At 39.8% G+C, this 25428-nt stretch overlaps 3 protein-coding genes across 3 annotated transcripts; 1 reads left to right on the top strand and 2 right to left on the bottom strand.

The window, feature by feature from the left end:
- Positions 1 to 1450: 1450 nt before the first annotated feature.
- Positions 1451 to 1846, bottom strand: LOC138904357 (uncharacterized). The gene has a single exon (XM_070192859.1). The coding sequence runs from the start codon at positions 1844 to 1846 to the stop codon at positions 1451 to 1453; it is 396 nt and encodes a 131-aa protein (XP_070048960.1).
- Positions 1847 to 1897: 51 nt separating this feature from the next.
- On the bottom strand, positions 1898 to 4565 carry LOC138904356 (uncharacterized). The gene is made up of 4 exons (XM_070192858.1): positions 3948 to 4565; positions 3259 to 3315; positions 2653 to 3010; positions 1898 to 2355 (listed from the first exon to the last, which is right to left on the bottom strand). The coding sequence occupies exons 1-4, from the start codon at positions 4563 to 4565 to the stop codon at positions 1898 to 1900; spliced, it is 1491 nt and encodes a 496-aa protein (XP_070048959.1).
- Positions 4566 to 23437: 18872 nt separating this feature from the next.
- Positions 23438 to 25130, top strand: LOC104113198 (uncharacterized). The gene is made up of 2 exons (XM_009623304.4): positions 23438 to 23906; positions 24721 to 25130. The coding sequence occupies exons 1-2, from the start codon at positions 23777 to 23779 to the stop codon at positions 24936 to 24938; spliced, it is 348 nt and encodes a 115-aa protein (XP_009621599.1). The 5' UTR covers positions 23438 to 23776; the 3' UTR covers positions 24939 to 25130.
- The last annotated feature ends 298 nt before the right edge of the window (positions 25131 to 25428 follow it).

The raw sequence follows: 25428 nt of genomic DNA, 5'->3' as shown, positions 1-25428 counted from the left end.
CGATCATGATTCTAGCTCACTTGAGCATTTTATCAAACACTATGTATGTATTAAGGTTCCATGGCCCTTTTATGAAAGACTTCACCATCCCACACCCCATTCTTTTATATCTTTAACTCACAATCTCCCCACGTACCTTAAGAATACATGCATGCAAGGTAAGCACTCCTATCCCCATGAACTTCCTTAATAATTGCTCATTCTAGTTATATTTCGAAATCAAGAGCTTGGTGATAGAATCTTACCTCTTAGGATAAAGACCTAGGGTGCTTCTCTTGATAATCTTCAAAGGTATAAGCAAGAATTGAAGAGTAACTTGATGAAGATCACTTTCTCCCTCTAGGACTCTCTCTCTCACTCCAGAGTATCAGATTTTGCTAAAAAATGGCCCCTTACATCTATTTTAGTGAAGTAGGGTCGGGTTTTAAAAACCCAAAAATGAAGCTTCGGAACAGGATCATCGGTTGCATATGTGACCGCATAATGGTTAAGCGGTCCGCGAAATTGGGGTGCTAAAACTGGAGAGGAACTAACCAGGTCTGCAGTCACTATGCGGCCCGTAGACCTATTCTGCGATCGCATAATGCACCACAGAATGGTTCTGCTGTCGCATAGTGCAACGCAGAACCTTCCTCTGAAAAATCCCAAGGCGGGATATGTGACAAGAGTGCGGCCCGCGAAATGGTTATGTGGTCGCATAATGGGCCGCAAAATGATATTAAATTGGCATAGAAGACTGCTCCATTATGCAGCCATTCTGCGGTCCGCAAAGTGGTTATGCGGTCGCAGAACGAACCGCAGAAATGCTTACTTCTGCCCAAGATTTTTCTTCAATTCCCAAGCGCACTGTTCAATCCAAAAAGCATGAACTGCGGCTCGCAAGCTCACAGCGAAGAATTTCTACTATTATTAACCTCTACGCCTACTTCGGCATCACGACAATCCGGGTTTTTAGGAAAAAGTTTACGGGGCCTTACATCTTCCCCCACTTAAGATCATTCCTGCTCGAATGAGGATCAGGGTCCATTATTACCACCTTATACAACTATGTTTTTCCATACCCCACACTAGTAGCCCCAAATTTAACTAACTCCCCAAATTTTCAAAAATTTCGCCAGAGTTTCTTTTGTAACTAGGCCTATCCACCTGTTAGAGGGCCCCAGAATCACATCCTGAAAACATGTACACAATCCAACGATATAACATAATTCATAACAATACCAACCGTCGCCTCATGTAAACAACATATAATCAAAAGGAACACCTTTACATTAACTGAACAAGTGATACAAAATTCATAGGTGACAAGTTCATAAAAAGGATTACACAGCTATTCAAACAAGTAAGGATACTTCTTCTTCATCTCTTCCTCGGCCTCCCAAGTGGCCTCCTCAACCTGCTGGTTTCTCCATAACATTTTCACGGAGGCAATTTCTTTATTTCTCAACTTTTAGACTTGTCTATCAAGAATGGCAACTGAAATTTCTTCATATGACAATTCTTCATTAACCTCAATGGTCTCAATCGGCACAACAGCGGACAGATCTCCAACTACCTTCTTCAACATGGACACATATAATACCGGGTGCACTAATGACATCTCAGGTGGTAGATCAAGCTTGTACGCCACCTGACCGATCCTTTGGATGGTTTTGTACGGCCTAACATACCTCGGACTTAATTTCCTTTTCTTTCCGAACCACATCATACCCTTCATGGGGGAAACCTTCAGAAATACCCAATCATATTCTTTGAACTCTAAGTCTCTGTGACGAACATCCGAATAGGATTTTTGACAACTCTGAGCAGTTCTCAACCGCTTCTTAATGATTTTAACTTTTTCCATAGACCGATGCACGAGGTCTGGCCCTATCAACTCCGCTTCTATAATTTCGAATCACCCAATGGATGATCTACATCTCCTACCATATAATGCCTCAAATGGTGCCATCTGAATACTAGCATGAAAGTTGATGTTATAAGCAAACTCTATGAGTGGCAAATGATCATCCCAGCTACCCTTGAAGTCAAAAACACAAGCACACAACATGTCCTCGAGCGTATGAATAGTCCGCTCTTCCTGCCTGTCGGTCTTTGGATGGAAGGATATACTAAGATTTACCTGAATACCCAAACCTTGCTGAAATTTCTTCCAAACATTGGCCATGAACTGAGCCCCTCGATCGGAGATGATAGAAACTGGAGTGCCATACAGCCTGACTATTTCCTTGATATACAAATGAGCATATTGTTCAGCTGTATCGGTAGATTTAGCTGGCAAGAAATGTGCTGATTTTGTGAGTCGGTCCACGATCACCCAAATTGAGTCAAACTTGCGTGGAGTGCGCGGTAACCCTACCACGAAGTCCATATTAATCATTTCCCACTTCCACATTGGAATTTCTATGTTTTGTGCCAACCCACCAGGTCGTTTATGTTCGGCCTTCACTTGCTGACAATTCGGATACCTTGCCACAAAGTCTGGCACATTCCTTTTCATGTCATTCCATCAATAGACTTCCTTGAGATCGTGATACATCTTTGTAGAACCTAGATGCATGAAATACCTAGAAGCGTGAGCCTCAATCATGATTCTTTCCCGGAGACCATCTACATTCGGAACACATAGTCGCCCTTGGTACCTTAGAGTACCATCATCCATGACAAGAGCAAGAGCTATAGTCTTATATTTTTGAATCCCCTCCTTCAACTGCACCAAAAATGGATCGTTGTATTGTTTCTCTTTGACTTCCACAATAAGCGAAGATTCAACCCTATTTTGCACAATTACCTTTCCTTCACTAGAGTCCGCAAGACGAACTGCCAAACTGGCTAGTTGGTGAACCTCCCTGGCCAAGGGCCTTTGACATGCCTCCAAGTGAGCCAAACTACCCATAGATTTCCGGCTAAGAGCATCCGCCACCATATTGGCTTTCCCCGAGTGATATAGAATATCGATGTCGTAATCCTTGAGTAACTCAAGCCATCTTCTCTGCCTCAGATTCAGCTCCTTTTGTTTGAAAATATATTAAAGACTCTTGTGATCCGTGAATACATCCACATGGACCCCATAAAAATAATGACGCCAAATTTTCAATGCAAAAACCATCGCCGCAAGTTCTAAGTCATGAGTTGGATAGTTCGTTTCATGATTCTTGAGTTTCCTAGAAGCATAAGCTATAACCTTGCCATGTTGCATTAATACACACCCAAGCCCAATTCTTGAAGTATCATAATATACCACAAATCCATCTGTACCATTTGGCAGTCAACACCGGCGTTGTAGTCAATCTCGATTTCAACTCCTGGAAGCTCCTTTCACAAGCATCAGAACATTGGAACTTAACTGCTTTCTGAGTCAATTTAGTCAACGGAGAGGCAAGAGTAGAGAACCCCTTTACAAACTTCCTGTAATACCACGCTAAGCCCAAGAAACTGCGAATCTCGGTTGGCGTTGTAGGTCTAGGCCAATTCTTTACTGCTGAAAGCTTTTGAGGATCAACCTTAATTCCTTCTCTAGAGACAACATGACCCAAGAATGTGACAGATTCGAGCCAAAATTCACACTTTGAAAACTTCGCATACAATTGGTGCTGATGAAAAGTCTGCAAAACTGCCCTGAGATGATCGGCATAGTCCTCTCGACTTCGTGAATACACAAGAATATCGTCAATGAATACTATAAAAAAGGAGTCGGGGAAAGGCTTGAAAACCCGATTCATAAGATCCATGAAAGCCGATTGGGCATTTGTTAGCCCAAAAGACATTACCAGAAATTCAAAGTGTACATACCGGGTTCTGAAAGCTATTTTCGGAATATCATGTTCCTTGATCTTCAATTGGTGATACCCGTATCGTAAATCAATTTTGGAGAAGTATCTAGCACCCTGTAACTGATCAAATAAATCATCTATTCTTGGTAACAAGTACTTATTTTTTATTGTGACTTTGTTGAGCTGCCGGTAGTCAATACACATCCTCAGTGACCCATCTTTCTTCCTCACAAAGAGGACCGGTGTGCCCCATGGTGACACACGCGGTCGAGTGAAACCCTTTTCTAACAAATCCTTCAATTGCTCCTTTAGTTCCTTCAATTCTGTTGGTGCCATCATATAGGGTGGAATAGATATAGGTTGCATGCCTAGCATCACATCAATCACAAAATCAATCTCCCTATCTGGCAGAATCCCATGGACTTCATCAGGAAAGACCCCTGGAATTTCATTCACAACTGGCACAAACTCGAGTGTAAGTGCCTCAGCATTGGTGTCCGTAACCCGTACCAAGTGATAGATACACCCTTTGTTAATCCTCTTCGTGACCTTAAGGTAACAAATAAACCTACCCTTCGGCACCACATTATCCCCCTTCCGCTCAACAACTTGCTCATTTGAAAATTCAAACCTCACGGTTCTAGTTCGGTAGTCGAGCTTAGAAAAACATGAATAAAGCCAATCCATTCCCATAATAACATCAAAATCGACCATCCCCAATTCAATGAGATCGACAACGGTGTCCCGACCATGTACCGTGACAATACAACCTCTATAAACCCGTGCGGCCATTATAGACTCGCCAACTGGAGTAGATACAAAGAACGGCTCGTGAAGCTATTCTGGTTCTATCCCAAATTTCATAGCAACATAAGGGGTAACATAAGACAAGGTGGAACCGGGATCAATAAGAGCATATACATCATGAGTTTGGATAGTCAATATACCTGTGACAACATCTGGAGAAGCCTCTGCACTATGGAGACCACTCATAGCATAGAAACGGTTGGGTCCTCCTGAACCCTACGCACCACCCCTAGTTGCACCACGCCCTGCTGGTGCCGGGGGGCCTTGAGCTGGACGAGGTGCTAAAAATGTAGCAACTACATAACCGGATGGTTGTGTTGTGCCCCTACCCGTACCCTGGCAGGATAAACGACACTCCCTCTGAATATGACCCCTCAATACACACCCGTAACATATAGGTAAGTCCATGTAGTAGATCCCCGAGTGCATCTACCCACACCTAAGGCATGGGGGCCTCTGCTGCTGCGGGAATCTCCCTCCTGATCGGCCCTGCTGATGTAGTCCCATGCTGCCCTGATTGGACCTTAAATGACTCCCCTACTGTTGACTGGGCCATGCTGGCGGTACACTGGCTGAAGACTGAGCAAAAGACTGGGATGGCCCTGATGACTCTCCCATAAAAACTGATCTTCCACCACCAAATGAATCCCCAGGGTTGCCCGCGGATCGGGCCTTGCTGCTACTCTCTCGCTCCGTCCTGTTCTTCAACTTACGGTTTTCTGTAGCTTGAGAAAATGCTACCATTTTCACATTGTTCATATCATAATTTAAGGCAGTTGTGGAAGCCTCATTAATAACCAAAGGTCTAAGGCCCTGCACAAACCGACGCACTCTGGCCTCCATAATGGGGTTCATGTGAATAGCATATTTTGACAGGCGCGCGAACTCCATGTGATACTCCCACACACTTTTACTCCCTTGCTTAAGATTCTCAAACTCTGCGGCACGGGCTACCCTAGTCTCGGTAGGAAAGAAATGGTCTATAAAGGCATCAGCAAACTCACTCTACCTCGCTGGAGGGCTCCCCTCCTCCCGAGAGTCCTCCCACAGCTCAAACCAAAATAGGCCACCCCTTTCAGGCGGTAGGAGGCCAATTCCACTCCCTCCGTCTCAGTAGCGTGCATAACCCGGAGAGTCTTATGCATCTCATCAATGAAGTCCTGTGGGTCCTCCTCGGGATTAGCACCCATGAACACTAGAGGATCCAATTGCAGAAACCTGTTCAACCTAGAACTAGTAGAATCCCTTTGTGGGCTAGAAGGTGTGGGATGCAACATTCGACCTTTGGGCCTGAGAAGCCACTATCTGAGTCAACATCTGAATATCTCCCCTAAGATCCCCTATCAGAAATACCAGAATCGGAAGCTGGGTCTGGAGGTGGAACCAGAATATCAGGTGGAGGAACCATCGCACCCTCAGTAGGTGTAGGGACTGGTGTGGCCTGGCCAGGTGTAGTGGAATCATGCAGTGAAGCAATCGGGGGATTATCCTCACCCCTCGAGCATTCACCCCCATCATCAAATAGAGGCTCAACTGCCACTCCTAACGCAGTATTGGTCCCTTGGCCAGTTCTTGCTCTCTTCTTAGGTGCCATATACTGAATGGTAAAGGAATGCACGAGTTAGAAGAGGAACAATTGCACAATTAGTTTCATCACACGATCCAGAATATCAAAGAAGGGTATTGTTCCTAAATGTCCAAGTAGCCTCCAACTCATAGATGTGGTCGACAACACACCGATAAGTAGGACTCTACCAGACACGGCTCCGAGACACCCTAGGACACTTTAAAAACTTAGGCTATGATACCAAGTTTTCCACTCCCCAACCTCAAGAAGCGCGACTGGCGCTCAACCGAGTGAACCCGACCGAGCAAGCCTGTTAGATACTTTCTACCCAACTCACCCATGATCTAGAAAAGACGGGATTTAATTAAAGACGGGATTCACGCAATACTAAAGTGTTTCATTAGCTATTTCGCCTTTCAGTCTCAAAACACACATATTCTTATAGTCTGAATGGAACAAGTGATCAAACGCAACATAACTCGCTTAACATTTCCAACACCCATATACAACCCACATAGTGTCTACGGAGACTCTAAAGATATAAAGGAAAGTAAAGATGGTGCCAGCAACAAGGCCCTGACTATACCTCAAAAAGTGACCACAATATAAACAAAAGGTACAATACATGACCCCGGAATGAAATGGGTCTCACCGAGTCTGCTGAGAAGAGGATGCAACACTATCTGTGATCAACATTGTCTGCTATGTAACCACCTGCAACTATTTAAAGATGCAGCGCCCCCCGACAAAAGGGACGTTAGTATCATCGAATAGCACTAGTATGTATAGCTTAACATCATCTCAATAGAATGAATAATGATACAAGAAAAACAATCAAGAATTCAATAAGAGCTTCAAATAATATTAAAACATCAAGTTAAGGATCACATAGGTTTTTAAGTCAATTCCCACATTATTAGGTAGGATGGTTTTTAGTGCCAATATGCCACAATCCACAATACTACCGTGTTCTTATACGGAGTCCGATCTCGGCCCGATCGGCTAGGCCATCTCATTTGAGACATCAAACATTTTCACAATTTCATCCACAATACCACTGTCGTCTTACACGGAGTCCGATCTCGACCCGATCGGCTAGGCCATCGCATTTCAGCCATCAACCATTTTCACAATTTCATCCATAATACCACCGTATTTTTACACGGAGTCCGATCTTGGCCCGATCGGCTAGGTCATATTATTTGAGACATCACCCCTTTTCAATCAGTCATCTCAATTCATATTTCTCTCTCATTTTTTCAATACAATGGCACGGGTGGCCCCAATTATAAAGTTATTCTTGGCGCTTGGCCGTATTTCATGATTCAAGTTTTTTTTCACATTCCAACATTATTGCAAGCATCAATAACAACACGTTTTTTTCCATTCAAGACTTATGATTTCACATGTGTGCAATTTAGAATCTAAGGCACATAGAGGCTTTTCACACAATTTGACATAGCAGTCTTTGACTTGAAGCTCAGGCATTTTTAGCATATATTAAAGGTTTTGAACATTTCCTCAGATGACGAGATAATATGATGAAAGCATGGGAATACATATTACACATATATTTTCAAAACAAGCACATTCGGGATAGTAATTTCTATTATGTTCATTTTGGGACTTGCATCGATTTCATGATTACCATGGGGTTCAATTCTAAGAAGAGGGGGTTTATCCAACATACCTCAATTGAGCTTCTTAAAACTCTAAGATATTCCAGAATATTAGCAACTTCAATCTACTTTAGCAATATAGCAAAATTCAACCAAAAATTAGGAAACCGATCATGATTCTAGCTCACTTGAGCATTTTATCAAACACTATGTGTGTATTAAGGTTCCATGGCCCTTTTATGAAAGATTTCACCATCCCATACCCATTCGTTTCTATCTTTAACTCACAATCTCCCCACGTACCTTAAGAATACATGCATGCAAGGTAAGCACTCCCATCCCCATGAACTTCTTTACTAATTGCCCATTCTAGTTATATTTCGAAATCAAGAGCTTGATGATAGAATCTTACCTCTTTGGATTAAGACCTAGGGTGCTTCTCTTGATAATCTTGAAAGATTTAAGCAAGAATTGAAGATTAACTTGATGAAGATCACTTTCTCCCTCTAGGACTCTCTCACTCACAACAAAGTATCAGATTTTGATAAACAATGGCCCCTTACATCTATTTTAATGAAGTAGGGTCGGGTTTTAAAAACCCAAAAATAAAGTTCCGAAATAGGATCAGCGGTCGCATAATGGTTAAGCGGTCCGAAAAATTGGGGTGCCAAAACTAGAGAGGAACTGACCAGGTCTGCGGTCGCTATGCGGCCCGCAGACCTGTTTCGCGGTCGCATAATGCACTGCAAAATGGTTCTGCGGTCGCATGGTGCACCGAATAACCTCCCTCCGAAAAATCCCAAGGCGGGATATGCGACAAGAGTGCAGCCCGCAAAATGGTTATGCGGTCGCATAATGGGCCGCAAAATGACATTAAATTGGCCCAGAAGACGGCTCTACTCTGCGGCCATTCTGCGGTCCGCAGAGTAGTTCTACGGTCGCAGAACGGACCGTAGAAATGCTTACTTCTGCCCAACATTTTTCTTCAACTCCCCAGCGCACTGTTCAATTTTACGGTGCCTTAGACATCATGGAAATCCAGATTTTTAGGAAATATTTTACGGGGCCTTACACATACATACTATGATTGAAACCATTGGGACATACAATGCCTCATTTTTCTCATTTTGGCAAACGGCCGCATTTCATGTTCATACTATCACTTACTTGTACTTGCCATGGGTGATCATAAGACATTAAAAATATTTAAAACATTTAGGAACATCGTAGCCTCTCCTCATGAGGGAGTAGTAGCTTATAGCACATTGGAAACATAAGTACGAATACGTTCATCTCATAACCTTTCACACCATATATCACTTCATTAGTACTTTCAACTACTTATAACATTATTATTTCATTAGCTCCCTTGGCCATACATATTATTCTTCAATCATGGCATTGTGGTCGTATATCATATTCCACATTTTTATATCTTTCCTTTCATTGATCATCATCATAAATATCAACATATAGAATATTCCAAAAATCAGAACTTTAGGTTCATTAGTAATGAAGGCTTTAAACATAACAGATTTCTTTCCAAGAAATGGAGTAAAATAATTGGCAATTCGAAGCACAAGTTAAAATCATAAACGAGTAACACATCATTTATTCTTGAAATACTTTTCCCTAAAAGGACAATACACAATTTAAACTCATGAATATATAAGAGCTCAAAACACGTTGGGAATACTTACAAAACATAGCATTAGTTGAAACAACCACATTTGGGCACGACTTGAGTACATAAGCTTTTAGGAAAATCTATTTTCAAAGTAAATTTGGAACAGTTGAATCAAGGCTTATTTCATAACCTTTTTCGCATCATTTCATTTCATTAGCACCATTGGCCACAAATATAACTTTCATTATTGGCACGGTAGCCACACTTTACATCTCCAACCCACTTCTTGAACTTTCCATCATCTTTATGGGTTATCAACAACAAGGAATTTCTAATCAAGACCTTCGATACATATATGAAAAATTAAGAGTCTTAAGAACATCGAGTTTTTCTCACACAATTTGGCATCATAACTTTCATTTGAAACACAACTCAAAGCCATAATATTTTAATACATAACTCATACTTTGAACACATTCCCGAAGGATAACATAATATGATAAGAGCATTCAGAACACATATTGAACATATCTTTTTCGGCACAAAGCTTGTTCGGAATAGTCACTTTATAATGAACAACTCGGGACTTACAAGAATATCGTGGGATTCAATTCTAAGAGAGAAGTTTAGCCAACATACCTTGCTTGAGCTTTCCTTATATTACTACAACGTTCCGAAAATCCAAGAAATCTCAATCTATTTTGAGATATAACAAAATTGAACACAAATTAGGAAGATATTCATGGTTTCAGCTCATTTGAGCATTTTATCAAACACTAGGTGTGCGAATTTTACTGCAAGGTCCTTCTACAAGATTTTCCTCATTACACAACCCAATCTTTACTTATTTGAGCTCAACAATCTTTCCACAAACCTTATTGGTACATGCATGTATAAATAATACTCTTACACCCAAGAATCATACTCCCAATCAATCATCTTCTATCCAAATTTGAAATTGAAAACTAGGGTATGGAACCTTACCTCTTAGATGAAGAACTTGTGAGGTTTCTTGTTGAATTTCAAGGCTTGAGCAAGATTTTGATGAAAACTTAGCTTAGGTATTTCTCCTCTCACTCTAGGGCACTTCCTCTCTCTAAAAATATCAAATAATCCCTTCAAAAATGGTCCTTTGCACTGCGAGCTCTATAGCACGGTCTAGTGTGCTATAAGCCTTGCGTCGCGAGCTCTATAGCATGGTCTAGTGCGCTATAGACCTTGCGTCGCGAGCTCTATATCATGGTCTAGTGCGCTATAGACCTTGCGTCGCGAGCTCTATAGCATGGTCTAATGTGCTACAAACCTGGCTTTGTAAGGTCGAAACGATTCAACTACCCAACACACTGCTCAACCCAAAAAGTCCAAAACTACCATAAATTAGCCTACCCCGCACCACAGAACCTTGATTCCTTAGCTAAATATTTCGGGGCCTTACACCGAAGGCCGTGTCAGAAACTTCCAGGAAGCAAACAAGTTCACCGTTTACAGAGGGACCAATCGTGGTCGAAACAATAGATAACTTCAGGATATAGAGACGTCGGGCTCCCGGGATCCTTCAAACCCCCAAGTTATCGGAATATAACTTCTACGTCAGTATAGTGGAGTTGGTGTCGGCCATGAGAAACATTAAAGAGGCATGATTCCCTAGACCTATGAGATTTGATTCCATCCAGAGGAATCCCAACTTATAGTGTGAATACCATGGGATGAACGGCCACCGAACAAGGGACTGCCGACACCTCCGGGAAGAAATGGCAACACTATTGAAGAATGGTCACCATAGAGAATTCTTGAGTGACCGAGCTAAGAACAATTATGGTCATAACAGAAACAACGCGAAAATTTCGAAAGCAGGAGAAGAACCCCCACGCCAAACGATTAATATAATCTTCGGAGGGAATGAGATTAACGGGATCACCTTTTTGGCTGATAAGAAGACAAAACTATCAATAACTCATAGTAAAATACTCCGAGAAGACGATATCACTTTTACGGAGGAGGACACAGATAGATTGATGTTACCACACAATAATGCACTGGTAATTTCTTTAAATGTGTTGCATTTTAAGATTAAACGTGTTCAAGTGGATCCAGGAAGTTCGGCTAATATCATACAATCGAGAGTATTGGGGCAAGCTAGACTCGCAAGAAACATTATTCCGGCAACAAAGCTCCTCGCTAAATTCAACCTTGTGAGCGTGACGACCGGGGGAGAGATTTTGCTGCTCACGAATGCTGAAGGAGTAATGAAAACAACGCTCTTCGAGGTAGTAGATGGTGACATGGGATACAATATCATCCTGGGAAGGCCATGGTTACACAAGATGAAAGTTGTAACCTCAACATATCACCAATTACAAAAGTTTCCAACTCCCGAAGGAATCAAGTAGATAAGAGGTGATCAACTGGCAGCAAGGGAGATGAATGCAATTTCGGTTTCCAGTAGTAAAGGGAAGGATCATACAGAATAGCAATTACAGGAACTGGCACCTACTCCCGAGCTAGAGAAAGTTAGCCCGGGAGTAGAGTCGTCAGAACAATATCAGGTGACGAGATATTTCCAAGTTAGAGAAGAGACGGACGCAATGAAGTCCATGGTGGAGGAACTAGAGCAAGTTACATTGTTCGAAGAATTCCTAGAAAGAAAATTCCATTTGGGGACAAGACTGCACCCGGAGCTTAGGTCTGATTTTATTGAATTCCTTAAATTTAATGTCGATTGTTTTGCATGGTCGCACGAGGATATGATAGGTATCCCGACGGAAGTAGTCATGTACAAGCTGAGCTTGGATCCCAACATACCTCCGGTAAGACAAAAGAAACGCCCTATTTCCGAGGCCAGGAATAAATTTGTTAAATAAGAGGTAAGTCACTTGCTTAATATCGGTTTGATCCGAGAGGTAAGATATCCGGACTGGCTAGCCAATGTAGTAGTAGTTCCGAAGAAGAACAAAATTTTTTGCATGTGTGTAGACTATAAAGACATTAATAAGGCGTGCCCGAAAGACTCGTTCCCACTGTCAAATATCGATCAAATGATTGATGCTACGGCCAGATAAGAGTTAATGAGTTTCCTCGATGCTTATTTCAGGTACAACCAAATCAAGATGAACCCGGAAGATTAGGAAAAGACTTCGTTCATAATAAATTTCAGTACATATTGTTACAATATGATGCCCTTCGGGTTGAAAAATACCGGAGCCACTTATCAACAACTCGTAAATTAGAAGTTTGAAAATCAAATACGAAAGACTATGGAAGTTTATTAGACGATATGCTTGTTAAGTCTTTGAATGCAGGTGACCACCTTAAGCATTTGCAAGAAACATTCGACGTCCTGAGGAAGCATAACATGAAACTTAATCCCGAGAAGTGCGCGTTCGGGGTCAGTTCTGGTAAGTTTCTAGAATTTCTAGTCTCAGAAAGGGGAATTGAGGTAAACCCATACAAAATCAAGGCCATCGAGGATATATTATATCAATTGTCGAACATAAAGGAAGTCCAATGGCTCACGAGAAGATTAGCAGCTTTGAGCAGGTTTATTTTCCTATCATCAGCAAAATATCATCGCTTCTTCGTACTGCTCAAAAAGAAAAATAATTTCGAATAGACACCGGAGTGCCAGCAGGTTATGAGGGACCTAAAAAAGTACTTATCAAGCCCTCCATTGCTCTTAAAACCAAACGAAGGTGAAACATTTCTAGTCTATCTCGCGATTTCAGAAGTTGTGGTAAGTGCGGTTTTAGTCCGGGAGGATGAAGGTACGCAATTTCCCATTTATTATGTTAGCAAAATTTTAATAGGAGTAGAAACTCGCTACCCACTTTTAAAAAAACTGGCCTTAGCTCTCGTAGTCGCCGCTTGGAAATTGAGGCCCTACTTTCAATGCCACCTGATAGTGACTACTTTCCCTTTGCGTAACATCCTCCATAAACCCGAGCTCTCGAGAAGATTAGCCAAATGGGCCATCAAAATGAGTGAGTTCGACATAGAATATAAACCAAGGACTGCAATTAATTCGCAAGTCTTGGGTGACTTCGTGGCCGATTTCAGTCTGGGACTACTGCCTCTAGCAACTAAGGAGGCAGTAATGGTGTCGGAATTGACATCGGGGGTTTGAACCTTATTTACGGATGGAGCTTCTAACGTAAAAGGCTCCAGACTCGGAATAGTCTTAATCACGCCTACGGGGAAAATCTTGAGGCAAGCCATCAGAACGATCTCTTAAACTAACAATGAAGCAGAGTATGAAGCTTTGATTGCAGGGCTCGAATTGGCCCTGGGACTCGATTCCAAGGTTATCAAAATGTGACTCGAAGCGGGTGGTAAATCAGGTCTACGAGATCTTTGATACCAAAGAAGAACATATGCAACAATATGTGGTAAAGGCCAGGCTCTTTTGGCATTATTGCGGGACCGATGGAAATAAAGGGATCATCGATATGCAACCAAAGAAGAACATATGCAACATATGCAGCAAACTTAGGATCATCGATGGAAATAAAGGGATCGGAGTCCGGGACGGTAGTGCAACTGATGAACTCAGTCCTAGATATGAATGGATATTATAAGGTAAATTCATTTAGTCTGGTCTGGGACTGGAGAAATGAAACAATCGACTATCTCGATCACGGGAAGTTGCCTGAAGACCCCAAAGCATCACGGGCGTTACGCGCCAAAGCTGCACGTTATAGCTTCAAGAGAGGCCAATTGTATAGAAAAACTTTCCAAGGCCCGCTGGACCGGAGCTTAGGAGCGTCAGAAGCTAATTATGTCATGAAAGAAGTCCACGAAGGGATATGCGGCAATCACTCGGGCACAGATTCTTTAGTGCTAAAGTTGGTACGGGCAGGATATTAGTGGCCTCGCATGGAACAAGATGCCAAAGACTTCGTACAAAAATGTGATAAGTCCCAACGCTATGCATTACTAGTACACCAACTGGTAGAACCCTTACATTCGGTTATATCCCTATGGTCGTTCATGAAATGAGAGATAGACATCGTCGGACCGCTGCCACCGGCTCCCAAAAAGGTAAGGTTTCTTTTAATTCTGATTGATTAGTTTTCTAAATTGGTGGAAGTAGCTCCTTATCAGAAGATCAGAGAGCGTGAAGTAGTCGATTTCCTGTGAGAAAACATAATTTTCAGGTTCGGAATACCAAAAGAGATAGCATGCAACAACATACCACAGTTTATCGGTGCAAAAGTTACAAAGTTCCTCGAATATTTGAAGATAAAGAGGATCACATCTTCTCCTTATAATTCGAGCGCAAATAGTCAACCAGAGTCAACAAACAAAGTGATTATTCAAATCGAGCACATGAGAAACTCATTTTTACCATGTGTACGATACTGAAGCCCTAATCCTGGTGGAAGAGGGTGAACCCACTTTGAGCTATTTTTGGGTAGATGAAAAATCGAACAACGAAGCAATGTTAATCAACTTGGAATTGCTCTAGGAATGCAGGGATTTGGCGCGTGTAAGAATGACAGATAAAAAGCAGAGAATTGAGCGATATTATAATCGAAGAATCGATCTTCTTTATTTCAAAGTAGGAGATTTGGTTCTGAGAAAAGTAACCCAAAATACCCGGGAGCTCAACACGGGGAAGCTAGGTCTAACGTGGGAAGGTCCCTACAGGATTTCAGCTATCACTGGTAAAGGTTTATACAAGTTGGAGAACCTGAATGGAGACAAGTTGCCTAGCAACTGGAACGTGGCACACCTCAAAAGATATTATTGCTGATGAACATTATTCAAGCGGAAAGTATGTGCTACACTCTTTTTCCCTTCATTTAGGTTTTGTCCCAATTGGGTTTTTCTAGCAAGGTTTTTAATGAGGCAGCGATAGAAAGCATACTACGAAGACATCAGTAATAAGACCTTTGATAGCAAGGAAAACAAATAAGCTTCCACTCAGGGACGGTTAGATAATTTTTAGTTCGATAGCAAATTCTCACATTGAAGGGTTGGTTTCGAAAGAATATGTGCCCGGAATCAAAATGCCTTCGAGGATAAATGCACCCGAAGACATAGACGAAAGGACGCAAAAAGTAAACTTGCAAAAATACTTATAGAAACCCTCACGTAAAAGGGATAATGCTCGGAACCAAAGTGCTTTTAGGAAAATGCATCCGAGGCTACACATAGTAAAGCGCGAATAGAAAAACGTGCGCAGAATTCTTAAGCAAATGCGAAGGTTAAAGAGTTTCTTGGATATTCAAACGAAAGTAAGACTCAAACAATACTTGAGCAAAAATATGTCTTTATTTACATGAACGTTCCAAAACGGTAAAAATACAAAATGGGAAAAAGAAAAGAAAGATAAATTGCAGTGTCTTCGGAACCAGGAGGAAGAGAAGTGTTTGCATCCCCAGGAGAAGTAGGTGGGTCTACCGATGTCTCAACAGTTTCATCAGTTTGGCCTTCGACATCATCATCTTCCTATTCTTCTTCAGTTCCCAAAAACTCGGAACCAGAATCAGAAGGGCCATGTACATCAGACCTCGATGGGAGTCCACTTTTAGCAGCTAACCCAAGCTCGCGTGCCTTAGCAATTTCGACATCAAAATCAATGACACCATCTTCGACTTCTTCCAAGGTTTTTCTCCTTATGTTGTACATGGAGTAAGTTTTTTCAACAACGAGGGAAGCTTCTCGGCACTTGAGTTCTTCTTTGAGTTGGGTTACCTTGGCAGAAAGGTTTTCCCGGGAGGACCTAGCAGATTTAAGGCTGACATCAAGGTCGCAGACAATTGAACTAATGAGCCTATTATGCTCGATAGTTTTCCTATACTTCTCTTCAACCTGGGTATATTTCCCCCTCACACTAGAAAGCTCTTCTATTTTGGAGTTCAAGGCTGCTTCTAAGTCAGTCATTGTTTTGGCAGTAGCAGCCTCGCGCTCGGTTGCAGCAAGAACGGCGTCCTGGACTTCATCCCATTTGGCCTTGGCTTCATCTAATATAACCCTCAGCGGGCCAATATTTTTGCTAAGGGTTACCACTTCTTGCTCGTTTTTCTACAAACGAGCCTCCAAAACAACGACCTCAATTGCTTTGGTTTCCAGTTCCGAGAGGCGGAGAACAATTTTGTCCCGTTCCACCAAAGTTGATTCCGTTCAGAAGTAAGTTCTTCCTTCTTACAAATCAACCTCTGAAGGCCCTCAGAAGAAAGAAGTTGGACTAAAAAACAAGAAGAAGTAAAACTTTGAATACATTCATACAAAAGTAGAAGAAATAAGAAAGGAACGCACTGCTGCGGTATTGTGCATGGCATTGTTCAACAAACACTCCCCCGAGAATGCTTGAATTTTTTCTCAATCTTTCTCTGAAGCCAAAGGCTTTAGATAATTAGCAAGCTCCATCGGCCGGGATATCAAGTTGCATCAAGTAGAGACCAAAAGAGTAATGTTCCTCCTCCGTTGTGGATCTTCAGAAGGGGCAGCATAAATTTGCCCCAAATTCATGAACTGGGGACTGGGGAAGAGGAACACCCTCGCCATGGTTAGGTGCAGCCGGCGGAGATGATATAGTAGTTGATGGTGGAAGAGTGGATGAAGGTAGAAATGATGTAACAATTCCTGGTGTTGGTGAAGGTGGAGATGAAGTTGATGGAGTCGAAGGGTGAGAAGCAGTTGCATCAAATGCAGTGCTGGTGGATGGATGCTCGCCAACCAAAGACGGCAAGGATCCGGTACTCAGCCCCGCAGTATCGGACACAGCAATTGGAGCCTGAAAATGGGAGTTGACATTATCTACCAAGTCATACTCTCCTCAAAGTGCCAAGGCATCGTCCTCGGTTGGTGTAACTCTCTCAACAAGTCGAGCATCCTGTTGAGATGATGAGGATCGTTGTCTTCTATGTAAAGAAGCTCCCTCATCACTAGCTTCTTCATCATCGTCAATCGTCATAGTGTCTATGACCGGCCCAGAAGGAGGGCCAATCACCATTGCTACCGGAGATGACTCGGGGGAATCAATCCTCTTTCTCTTATTCTTTTCCCCGGCTGAAGAGGAGCGTCTTCTCTTTGGTTGTTTGTCCTCCAGCCGGGGACTCCGTAAAGAAGCATTTGTTCTTGAAGCAGGCCCGGATCCACCTGTTTGAGTAAGCGCCTCCTGAAGCAGCCTCGCTATATCAGCAGGATCAGCCAAGACATCCTCCTAGGTAACGGCAATAGAGCATGCGGGTAGACCTAATTTTGTAGACACGTTAGAAGAGATCAATCAAGTTCTTTACATGAAAAATTCAAACAAGGCGAGTTTGACTTACCATGATTCTTGGCCTTCCACCCATATTTAAGGGCCAGTTCTTTACACAAGCGAGTCTCGGACCTCGTAACGTCCAAGATCTTTTGTACCCACCATTCCAAACCTTCGTTCACCGGTGGGAACAATCGAGTTGCTGATAGAAATGAAGTATGGAGGATCAATACGACTATATAAAAATATTTAGTAAAAATAAATACTAAACAAAGAGCTTATGAATGCGGTTCCAAGCGGCCAAAAAGGATGAAGCCATTGTTGGAATGATGTCGTTGGTAGTGACTACAACGAATCATTCCATCCACCCACGGTCGTTGTCATTATCCATGCTAGAAAGTAAAGCATGGTGGCCACTCTTGCAGAGGTTTATCTCTCCCCCGTGGAATATTTTGGGAGAATAGAGATTCATCATATGAGCTAAGGTTAGCTCATCTCCAGTTTTCTAGAACAAATGCCGAAGGAAAGCAACCGTCCTCCACACAGAAGAACTTACTTGTGCCAAACACATTTGGTAGTGGAGGCAAAACTTCGTAATCACGGAATCAAGTTCCCTGCTTAAAGAAAATGCACCAAAAGTAAAGGGATACGTGTAAGCATATGTAAAACCCTCCTTGGGAAGGGTGACTCGCTCCAACATATCGGGAGTGATAATTTCTAAGTCATGGCAGTGACAGGCTTCCTTCACAATAGGAATGCTCGAAGGACGCATGGAAGAAGGATACCTGCTAATGGCCCATGTACGAAAATTAGCAGTAGAGAATTTCTCTTCAAAGTCTTTTATGGTAATAAGACTTCTAGGGATGATGGAACCCACCGTTGGAGGAGCAGAGTCCTCGGCTTTATTCTTGTTCTTTGAATAACTGGCACGCTTGGAGGAGGAATCCATTAAATAAGAAGAAGGAAAAGGTTTTTTTTAAAGAGAATTAGAGAAACGATGGAGAACAAAGATGCAAATCAGAAGCTCAAGAAATTATGAAGTGCAAAGGAAAAGAATGATGCGTATAAGTAAAATTTTGGTGGCTAAATTCATGGCCATGATTACCTCGATAATCGACAAAAGTTGTGCTGAATCGTGGGATGACGCGTGTTCGGGGCATTAAATGTGGAGAGATGTGCATCTAATCAAACATTAGAAGCCTTCAGAGGGAGTTATAGTAATTCCCGCCAAGAGAGTATTTCTACCAACTTCCTGGTAATACAAAGTTATGTCACCGGAAAGCAGGGGAACTATCTGTATATGGTGAAATATGATATATGACACGTGATCATCTAAAGGAAACACATGTGGAACCCAAGACGGGGATGGTTGAAGACCGAACGCATCCATTTCATTTGTCACCGAAAGGGAAAACATTCATAAAGGTGCATTAAATGCTCTGCGCCGGTAGCATTTAATAAGGAATATTCTGCAGCATTAAGAACGATGGCCCGTTACAGAGAATTTGGCATTTATGTTCACCGTTACATCTTCATCAATGATCCTCATGATTGACATTAAAGGAGGACACGATCCTAGGACCTCCTTCCCTAGACACAACTATAAATAGTGAGCCCAGTTATTATTGTAAAGGACATAAATTTTCTGGCTAAACTTCCACTACATTCTATACAAAGATTAATACAATCTTACTTTTCTACTTTTTGATCTCATCATTGTTGTGCCCGGAAACCTTGTTCCCAAAACTGTCATCTCTGTTGTTTCATCTATATTTTAAGGCTACGTATTGTATATTTCTTCAACTATTGCATTATTTCATGATCAAATTAGTTCACTTGTCTAGAAATCACGTACAAATTCAACTGTATCATTTTACGGGTAAACAATATTGAGTCTTCTTGGGAAGATGGAACCCATCGTTGGATTAACAGAGTCCTCGGCTTTGTTCTTGTTCTTTGAAGAACCGACACGCTTGGAGGAAGAGCCATTGAATTATAAGAAGGAAAAGGTTTTTGTTTGAAGAGAATTAGAGAAAGGATGGAGAACAAAGATGCAAATCAGAAGCTCGAGAAATTATGAAGTGCAAAGGAAAAGAATGATGCGTATAAGTAAAATTTTGGCGGCTAAATTCATGGCTATGATTACCTCGATAATCGGCAAAAATTATGCGGAATCGTGGGATGACGCGTGTTCGGGATATTAAATGCGGAGAGACGTGCGTCTAATCAACCATCAGAAGTCTTCAGAGGGAGTTATAGTAATTCCCGCCAAAAATGTGTTTCTACCAACTTCCCGGTAACATAAAGTTATGTCACCGAAAAGCAGAGGGACTATCTGTATAGGATGAAATATGATATGACTCGTGGTCATCTAAGGGAAAGACACGTGGAACCCAAGACGGGGATGACCGAAGACCGAACGCAGTCATTCCGCTTGTCACCGAAAGAGATAATGTTCATAAAGGTGTATTAGATGCTTTGCGCCCGGTAGCATTTAATAAGGAATATTCTGCAGCATTAAGAGCGACGACCCGTTACAGAGAATTTGGCATTTATGTTCATCGTTACATCTTCATCAATGACCCTCATAATTGACATTAAAGGAGGACACGATCCTAAGACCTCCTTCCCTAGACACAGCTATATATAGTGAGCTCAGTTATCATTGTAAAGGACACGAATTTTATGGCTAAACTTATACTACATTCTATACAAAACTTAATACAATCTTACTTTTCCGCTTTTTGATCTCATCATTGTTGTGACCAGAAATCTTATTCCCGGAACTGTCATATCTGGTGTTTATCTACATTTTAAGGCTAAGTATTGTATATTTATTCAATTATTGTATTATTTCAGGATCAAATTAGTTTACTTGTCTAGAAACCACGTATAAATTCAACTGTACCATTTTACGGGTAAACATGGGGAATTAGTTATCACCTTATAATTTCATAAAAATGAAAAGTAAAATGCTGAATGTTAATATAGTTTATAATGATATGATCATAATTCTATATATCTCAAAAGTTTGAGCATCACTGGAAAATATTAACTCAGATCAGCTTTTTTTTCATGGGAAGATGAGTTTTCTATTTCATGCTAAAAATGAATGACATTGTTTCCTTCAAAATATTAGAGGAGTTAAATAGAATTTATACTTGTTTTAAAAAGAATTTTACAATTTAATTTAGTAAACAAGATCAGATAATGGATCAGAAAAGTTGTAAGACATCTTAATAATAATGAACAATGATTAATTTCTGTTAGTTGATGTCAACTGGAGAATAATGTGGACCAGTGAAGAAAACAAAAGCTCCTCTAGAAAAAGAGATTAAGAGATTAGAAAAGGTCTGTAGTACTATAAATTGTTTGCCACTGGAAAAAGGAAAAGGTAAAACTTATTCCTAACATGACGATGATGCTAGTTTATGAGTTTATCCAAATCCATGTGAAAAATACTTACATCTTAAATTCTTAACGACTTTTGACCATATATTAGAATAGAGATTGTTTTTAGGTAAAAGGGGAAACAATATGGTGACTACTTTGTGAGTAAACCTAACAATGTTAAACTCTAACAATGTTAAACATTGTGAAATAAGGACATTGTGTTTGGGTAGGTCACTCTCTTGAGCGCTTAAATTGCAAGGAATTTTACTAGTTTTAAAATGAAATTAATCCAAATATAGTAGAACTTATAGGCATTTTTCGTACAATCGATCCTGAATAATTTAAGATTAGGAACATAATTGATTGGTTGATTAATGTTAAGTAAAACCAAACTTTATCTCATCAATAAAAAAAGAAGATAAATCATTTGTGTTCATCCATGTGCAACGTGCATAAGATGACCTTAGAAGTAGGTGGTCTTGAGCTTTTGATCGCGCTTGCCCCATATGGAGGGGGCTGCGGGATAAAAATGTAAAAATAGCACGAGTTAGTCAGTTTTCGGACTAGTAATTTAAAAATAGTCACTGTTTGGAAAGCCATTAAAAAATAATCACTATTTTGCTGCAACACGGACCACTCCAGTATAATATACTGGAGATTGATGCACCTGTGTATGAACTTTCAGCATATTATGCAGAAACTCCAATACACGAAAAGTTCCAGCATAATATACGGGAGGAAATTGGAGCACCTGTGTATGAACTTCCAGCATATTATGCTGGATCGGTATATTATACTGGAACTCCAGTATATTATGCTGGAATATTTTTCGGATTTTGAACAGTGTTTTCTTCATATTTACCTTTACATGAAAAGTGGCTAATTTCGATTACTTTTGAAACTGTGGCTATTTTTCAATTATCACTTGTAAATCTGGCTATTTTTGAATTTCTCCCTATAAGAATTCAAGACGCCTTATAATAATGTCATATTTTGCAAAAAAAATTTGCGATGCGACTTCAACTTTTCTAGCCCAAATTCTGCTCATTAAAATTTTAGGCAGTGTAAATAGCTTGAAATTTACATTAGGTATTCGCTATAATATGTGCTACTTAAAATATATCGATATCGAAATCGATTTCGACCTTTGTACGACTGGTCGAGATGGGAACATAATAAATCGAAAAGCGTTTTCATAATTTCGGGATAAGATCCGAAGCCGGGTTACCAAACTCGAAGTCTTTATCGAGCTTGAGAGCCAAAGACCGACCAAAGCTGAGCCCGAATCAATACCGGGCCCCGAGTCAAAATCGAGCTCGAATCAATATCGAGCTCGATTCAGTACTGAGCTCGAGTCAATATCGAGCCTATAGACAAGAGCTGTTACGGTCGCACTAAGAGAGAGAATCTCGGCAGAAAAAAGAGGAAAAAGCTGATTTATCAAGGTTTCCCACTATGTATTTTTAATTATATTTAAAGTAGGATCCTCCATTATAAGAGAGGTGGCTATTATCTCCGTAAAGCATGATCCATGAAGGCAGTAATATACTATAACTCAGATATTGTTGATACACTCCCACATTGAGAGATTATTATTTTTGAGCTTTAGACATTATTTCATTTTGCTTGTTCATAAATTATCCTCCCTTAAACTTTGTTTGTATTTTCATTCTTTATAGTCAATATTCGATATTCCTATTTACTCTTACGATTTGTGTCAAGTTATACCACGTACCCTTAGAACTACGTACAAATTTAACTATATCTGTTTTCGGGTAAACAATATATAAAGTTTAGGTTGAATAGGGCAAACTTCCGCTTCTCCTCCTTCTTAACCAACAGTTACCATTGTGCGTGGTTTTTTTAAACACATTTTGCGGATCAAATTAAGTTTTTTGAAATGGGGGCAGGTGTACAATATAATCTACTATGAACAAGACAACTTGAGAGTAGATCTAATTTCTATATATACTATACTATTACTATTACTATAAATATTCATTGCACATTTACACTGTTAAAGGTATCAATACGCAACCATTACACGTAAAGATGATTAAACTTGACTTTCCAATTCAAATAAATATAATTTTTTTTAACATCTGAAATATAATTACCGGTATATGAATTCTTTATTATTATTATTATTTTGAATTCCTTATTATTAAATAACGAGATCCGTTCTCCAAACAAGTGCCAAATATATTTCCCATAATTATACGCCACACCAAACACATGCAAGTATATAACTATAAGCAGCTCCACACAGTTGACTCCCTTTCTCTCTTTCTCTGATTTTCCACTTTTACCTAACCTTTTATTTTTCTTATTTTTGATAATTAATTTTACCGTGTGAATTTACGATTTATACGGCCCCTCATTTTTCTAAGATACAACTAACATTTAGGAGGTACAGAATCCCAAATAAAATAAAAGGGCTACCTATATTGTCTGATTAGGTAATTTCAAGAATAGTCAAATGCCACAGATATATGTGCTGATGGCATTCGACAGAAAATGAAAATAAAGACTTTTTGACAATTCATTGTCTATTTGACAGATCCATTCCATTTAAATGCAAGTTAACTGTTCCATTGTTCCATCTAATTCCATGAACTTCTCTCATTATGTTCTCATTTTCCAACTCAAGAAAATGTTTTCATTTGTAGTTTTTCATAAAAGTTTCCTTTAATTTTTCCCCCCCAAAAATATCCAATTAGAAAAAAAAAAAAAAAAAGGAAAGAAAACCATTGATATAGAGGAAATTTGAAAGGAAAAAAAAGATCAATGGAGAAATCTTTGGGATCTGCATTTGTGGCTGTTTTTGCAGTTTCAGGAAGTGTTGTCCTTCTTGCAATGAGAGTGCATAAACACCTTCTTTCTGATTTCATGAACAAGCTGCAGGAACTTGAAATAGGTATTTTGACATCTCTCCTTATATTTTGGAGCTTGTGATAATCAAATTTGAAAATTTTGAGAAAGTTGCCAACTTTAATTTTTTTCCAATTTGGATTTGTTATAAAAACAATCTTTATTATCCCTCATATATAAATATAAGGCTTTTCTCCCTCCTATATATAAGCTAAAACCGCTAGAATCTTTTATCCGATTGTATAAAGCAAACTTACTTACACTAAAAGTATTTACCCCCAATGAATGTGGATACGTTTTCCCTACTATTTGCCTACCCATTTCTTGAATATTTTACTACTTACCTTATTAGATCAGTTCTACGAAATGTAAGTCATCAAAAAAAAGTTTTTGTCAAATGAATTCGCAGATCTAGCTATGTATAAAGAAGTTGACTTTTAGATGGTGCAAATATTTATGGTATCTTTTTGTTCTTATTTTTATTTGTCCATATTCCATGTGTTCATACCTCTTATCTAAGGTTTTGATAGATTTGACTTTTGATCATTTATGTCTAGTTATGAACTCGAATTACTTTCTTGCTTAAAAGAAGGGGGGAAATATATATATATATATATATATATATATATTAAAAGTTGAACCCATAGAATTTAAATCATGGATCCGTCTCTGCCAGAAAGGAAAAGGGAATGTTATATTACTGATGAGGTTTGAACCTCCAACTGCGGAGGATTAGAAGTTCACCAAGTTAGCTAGCCCTCAACTCCCACGAAACAAAATCTATTTAAATAAGGATTCACGATGTAGAAAAAATAATAGTACTAACATTTTATTTGGTGATAATTACCTTGTGTGATCAGATAAATATCAAACAAAGAAGAAGGTAATCTTCTCCAATAAAGTTGTGGAATTGGGCTCTGAAAATAATAAAGAAGAAGGTGATGATCATATTTCAAGGAAGCATATGATTAATTATGGAGAATCATCTGATGATGAGAGCTTGGAATCCATGCCTTTGAATTGGCAAGCTCTTTACAAAGGTATCCTCCATAATAAGACTCTTAGAGGTTATAATTAACTAAAATTTATTTATTATCCCCTTTGTATTTGTACAATTTTGTACAAAAATATAATATTCGCGATTATGATGGTAATTTTGTAGTTACATTTGCAAAAAAGTGGTTACTGCTTTTAGTAAAATTTCATTTTTATTTGTGTAACATATTGACTGAATAAAGAGTTGGGGGTCAAAGGAGATTTTTTCCTATTACTTCTTTGTTATTGCGTTTATTATTGTTGTTATGGTTAACATTTTGTGCTGTGATGTTGTTAATATGAGTCAAAGTGAGTTGCTATTTGATCTATCATTGACACGGGACAAGTTTTACTAATAGTACTCTTTTTCTTCTTTTTTTGATAATTTATTACATAGAAGATAGGGTAGGAGCCCATTCCAATGAAAAATGTAAAAAATATAAAAGTCCAAAGGACTATTAATTAAGAAGTTGTTTTGTTTATGTTTGATTACCATCAAAATGGGAAAAATGACTTTCTTCAATTATGTATAG

The sequence above is a fragment of the Nicotiana tomentosiformis genome, chromosome 2 (assembly GCF_000390325.3).
Source record: "Nicotiana tomentosiformis chromosome 2, ASM39032v3, whole genome shotgun sequence".
Lineage (NCBI taxonomy): Eukaryota > Viridiplantae > Streptophyta > Magnoliopsida > Solanales > Solanaceae > Nicotiana > Nicotiana tomentosiformis.
The sequence above is the reverse complement of the archived record's forward strand: the minus strand, read 5'-3'. Positions and strand labels throughout refer to the sequence as shown.

Bases quoted from the DNA above. Each gene is read 5' to 3' on its own strand.
- LOC138904357 (XM_070192859.1), bottom strand. From the start codon at position 1,846: ATGGAAAAAGTTAAAATCATTAAGAAGCGGTTGAGAACTGCTCAGAGT.
- LOC138904356 (XM_070192858.1), bottom strand. From the start codon at position 4,565: ATGGCCGCACGGGTTTATAGAGGTTGTATTGTCACGGTACATGGTCGG. The intron at 3,011-3,258 runs GTACAGATGGAT...TTCAAACAAAAG, and splicing joins CCGGTGTTGACTGCCAAATG to GAGCTGAATCTGAGGCAGAG. The intron at 2,356-2,652 runs GTACTCTAAGGT...ACTTCGTGGTAG, and splicing joins TGCTCTTGTCATGGATGATG to GGTTACCGCGCACTCCACGC.
- LOC104113198 (XM_009623304.4), top strand. From the start codon at position 23,777: ATGGAGAAATCTTTGGGATCTGCATTTGTGGCTGTTTTTGCAGTTTCA. The intron at 23,907-24,720 runs GTATTTTGACAT...TTGTGTGATCAG, and splicing joins GCTGCAGGAACTTGAAATAG to ATAAATATCAAACAAAGAAG.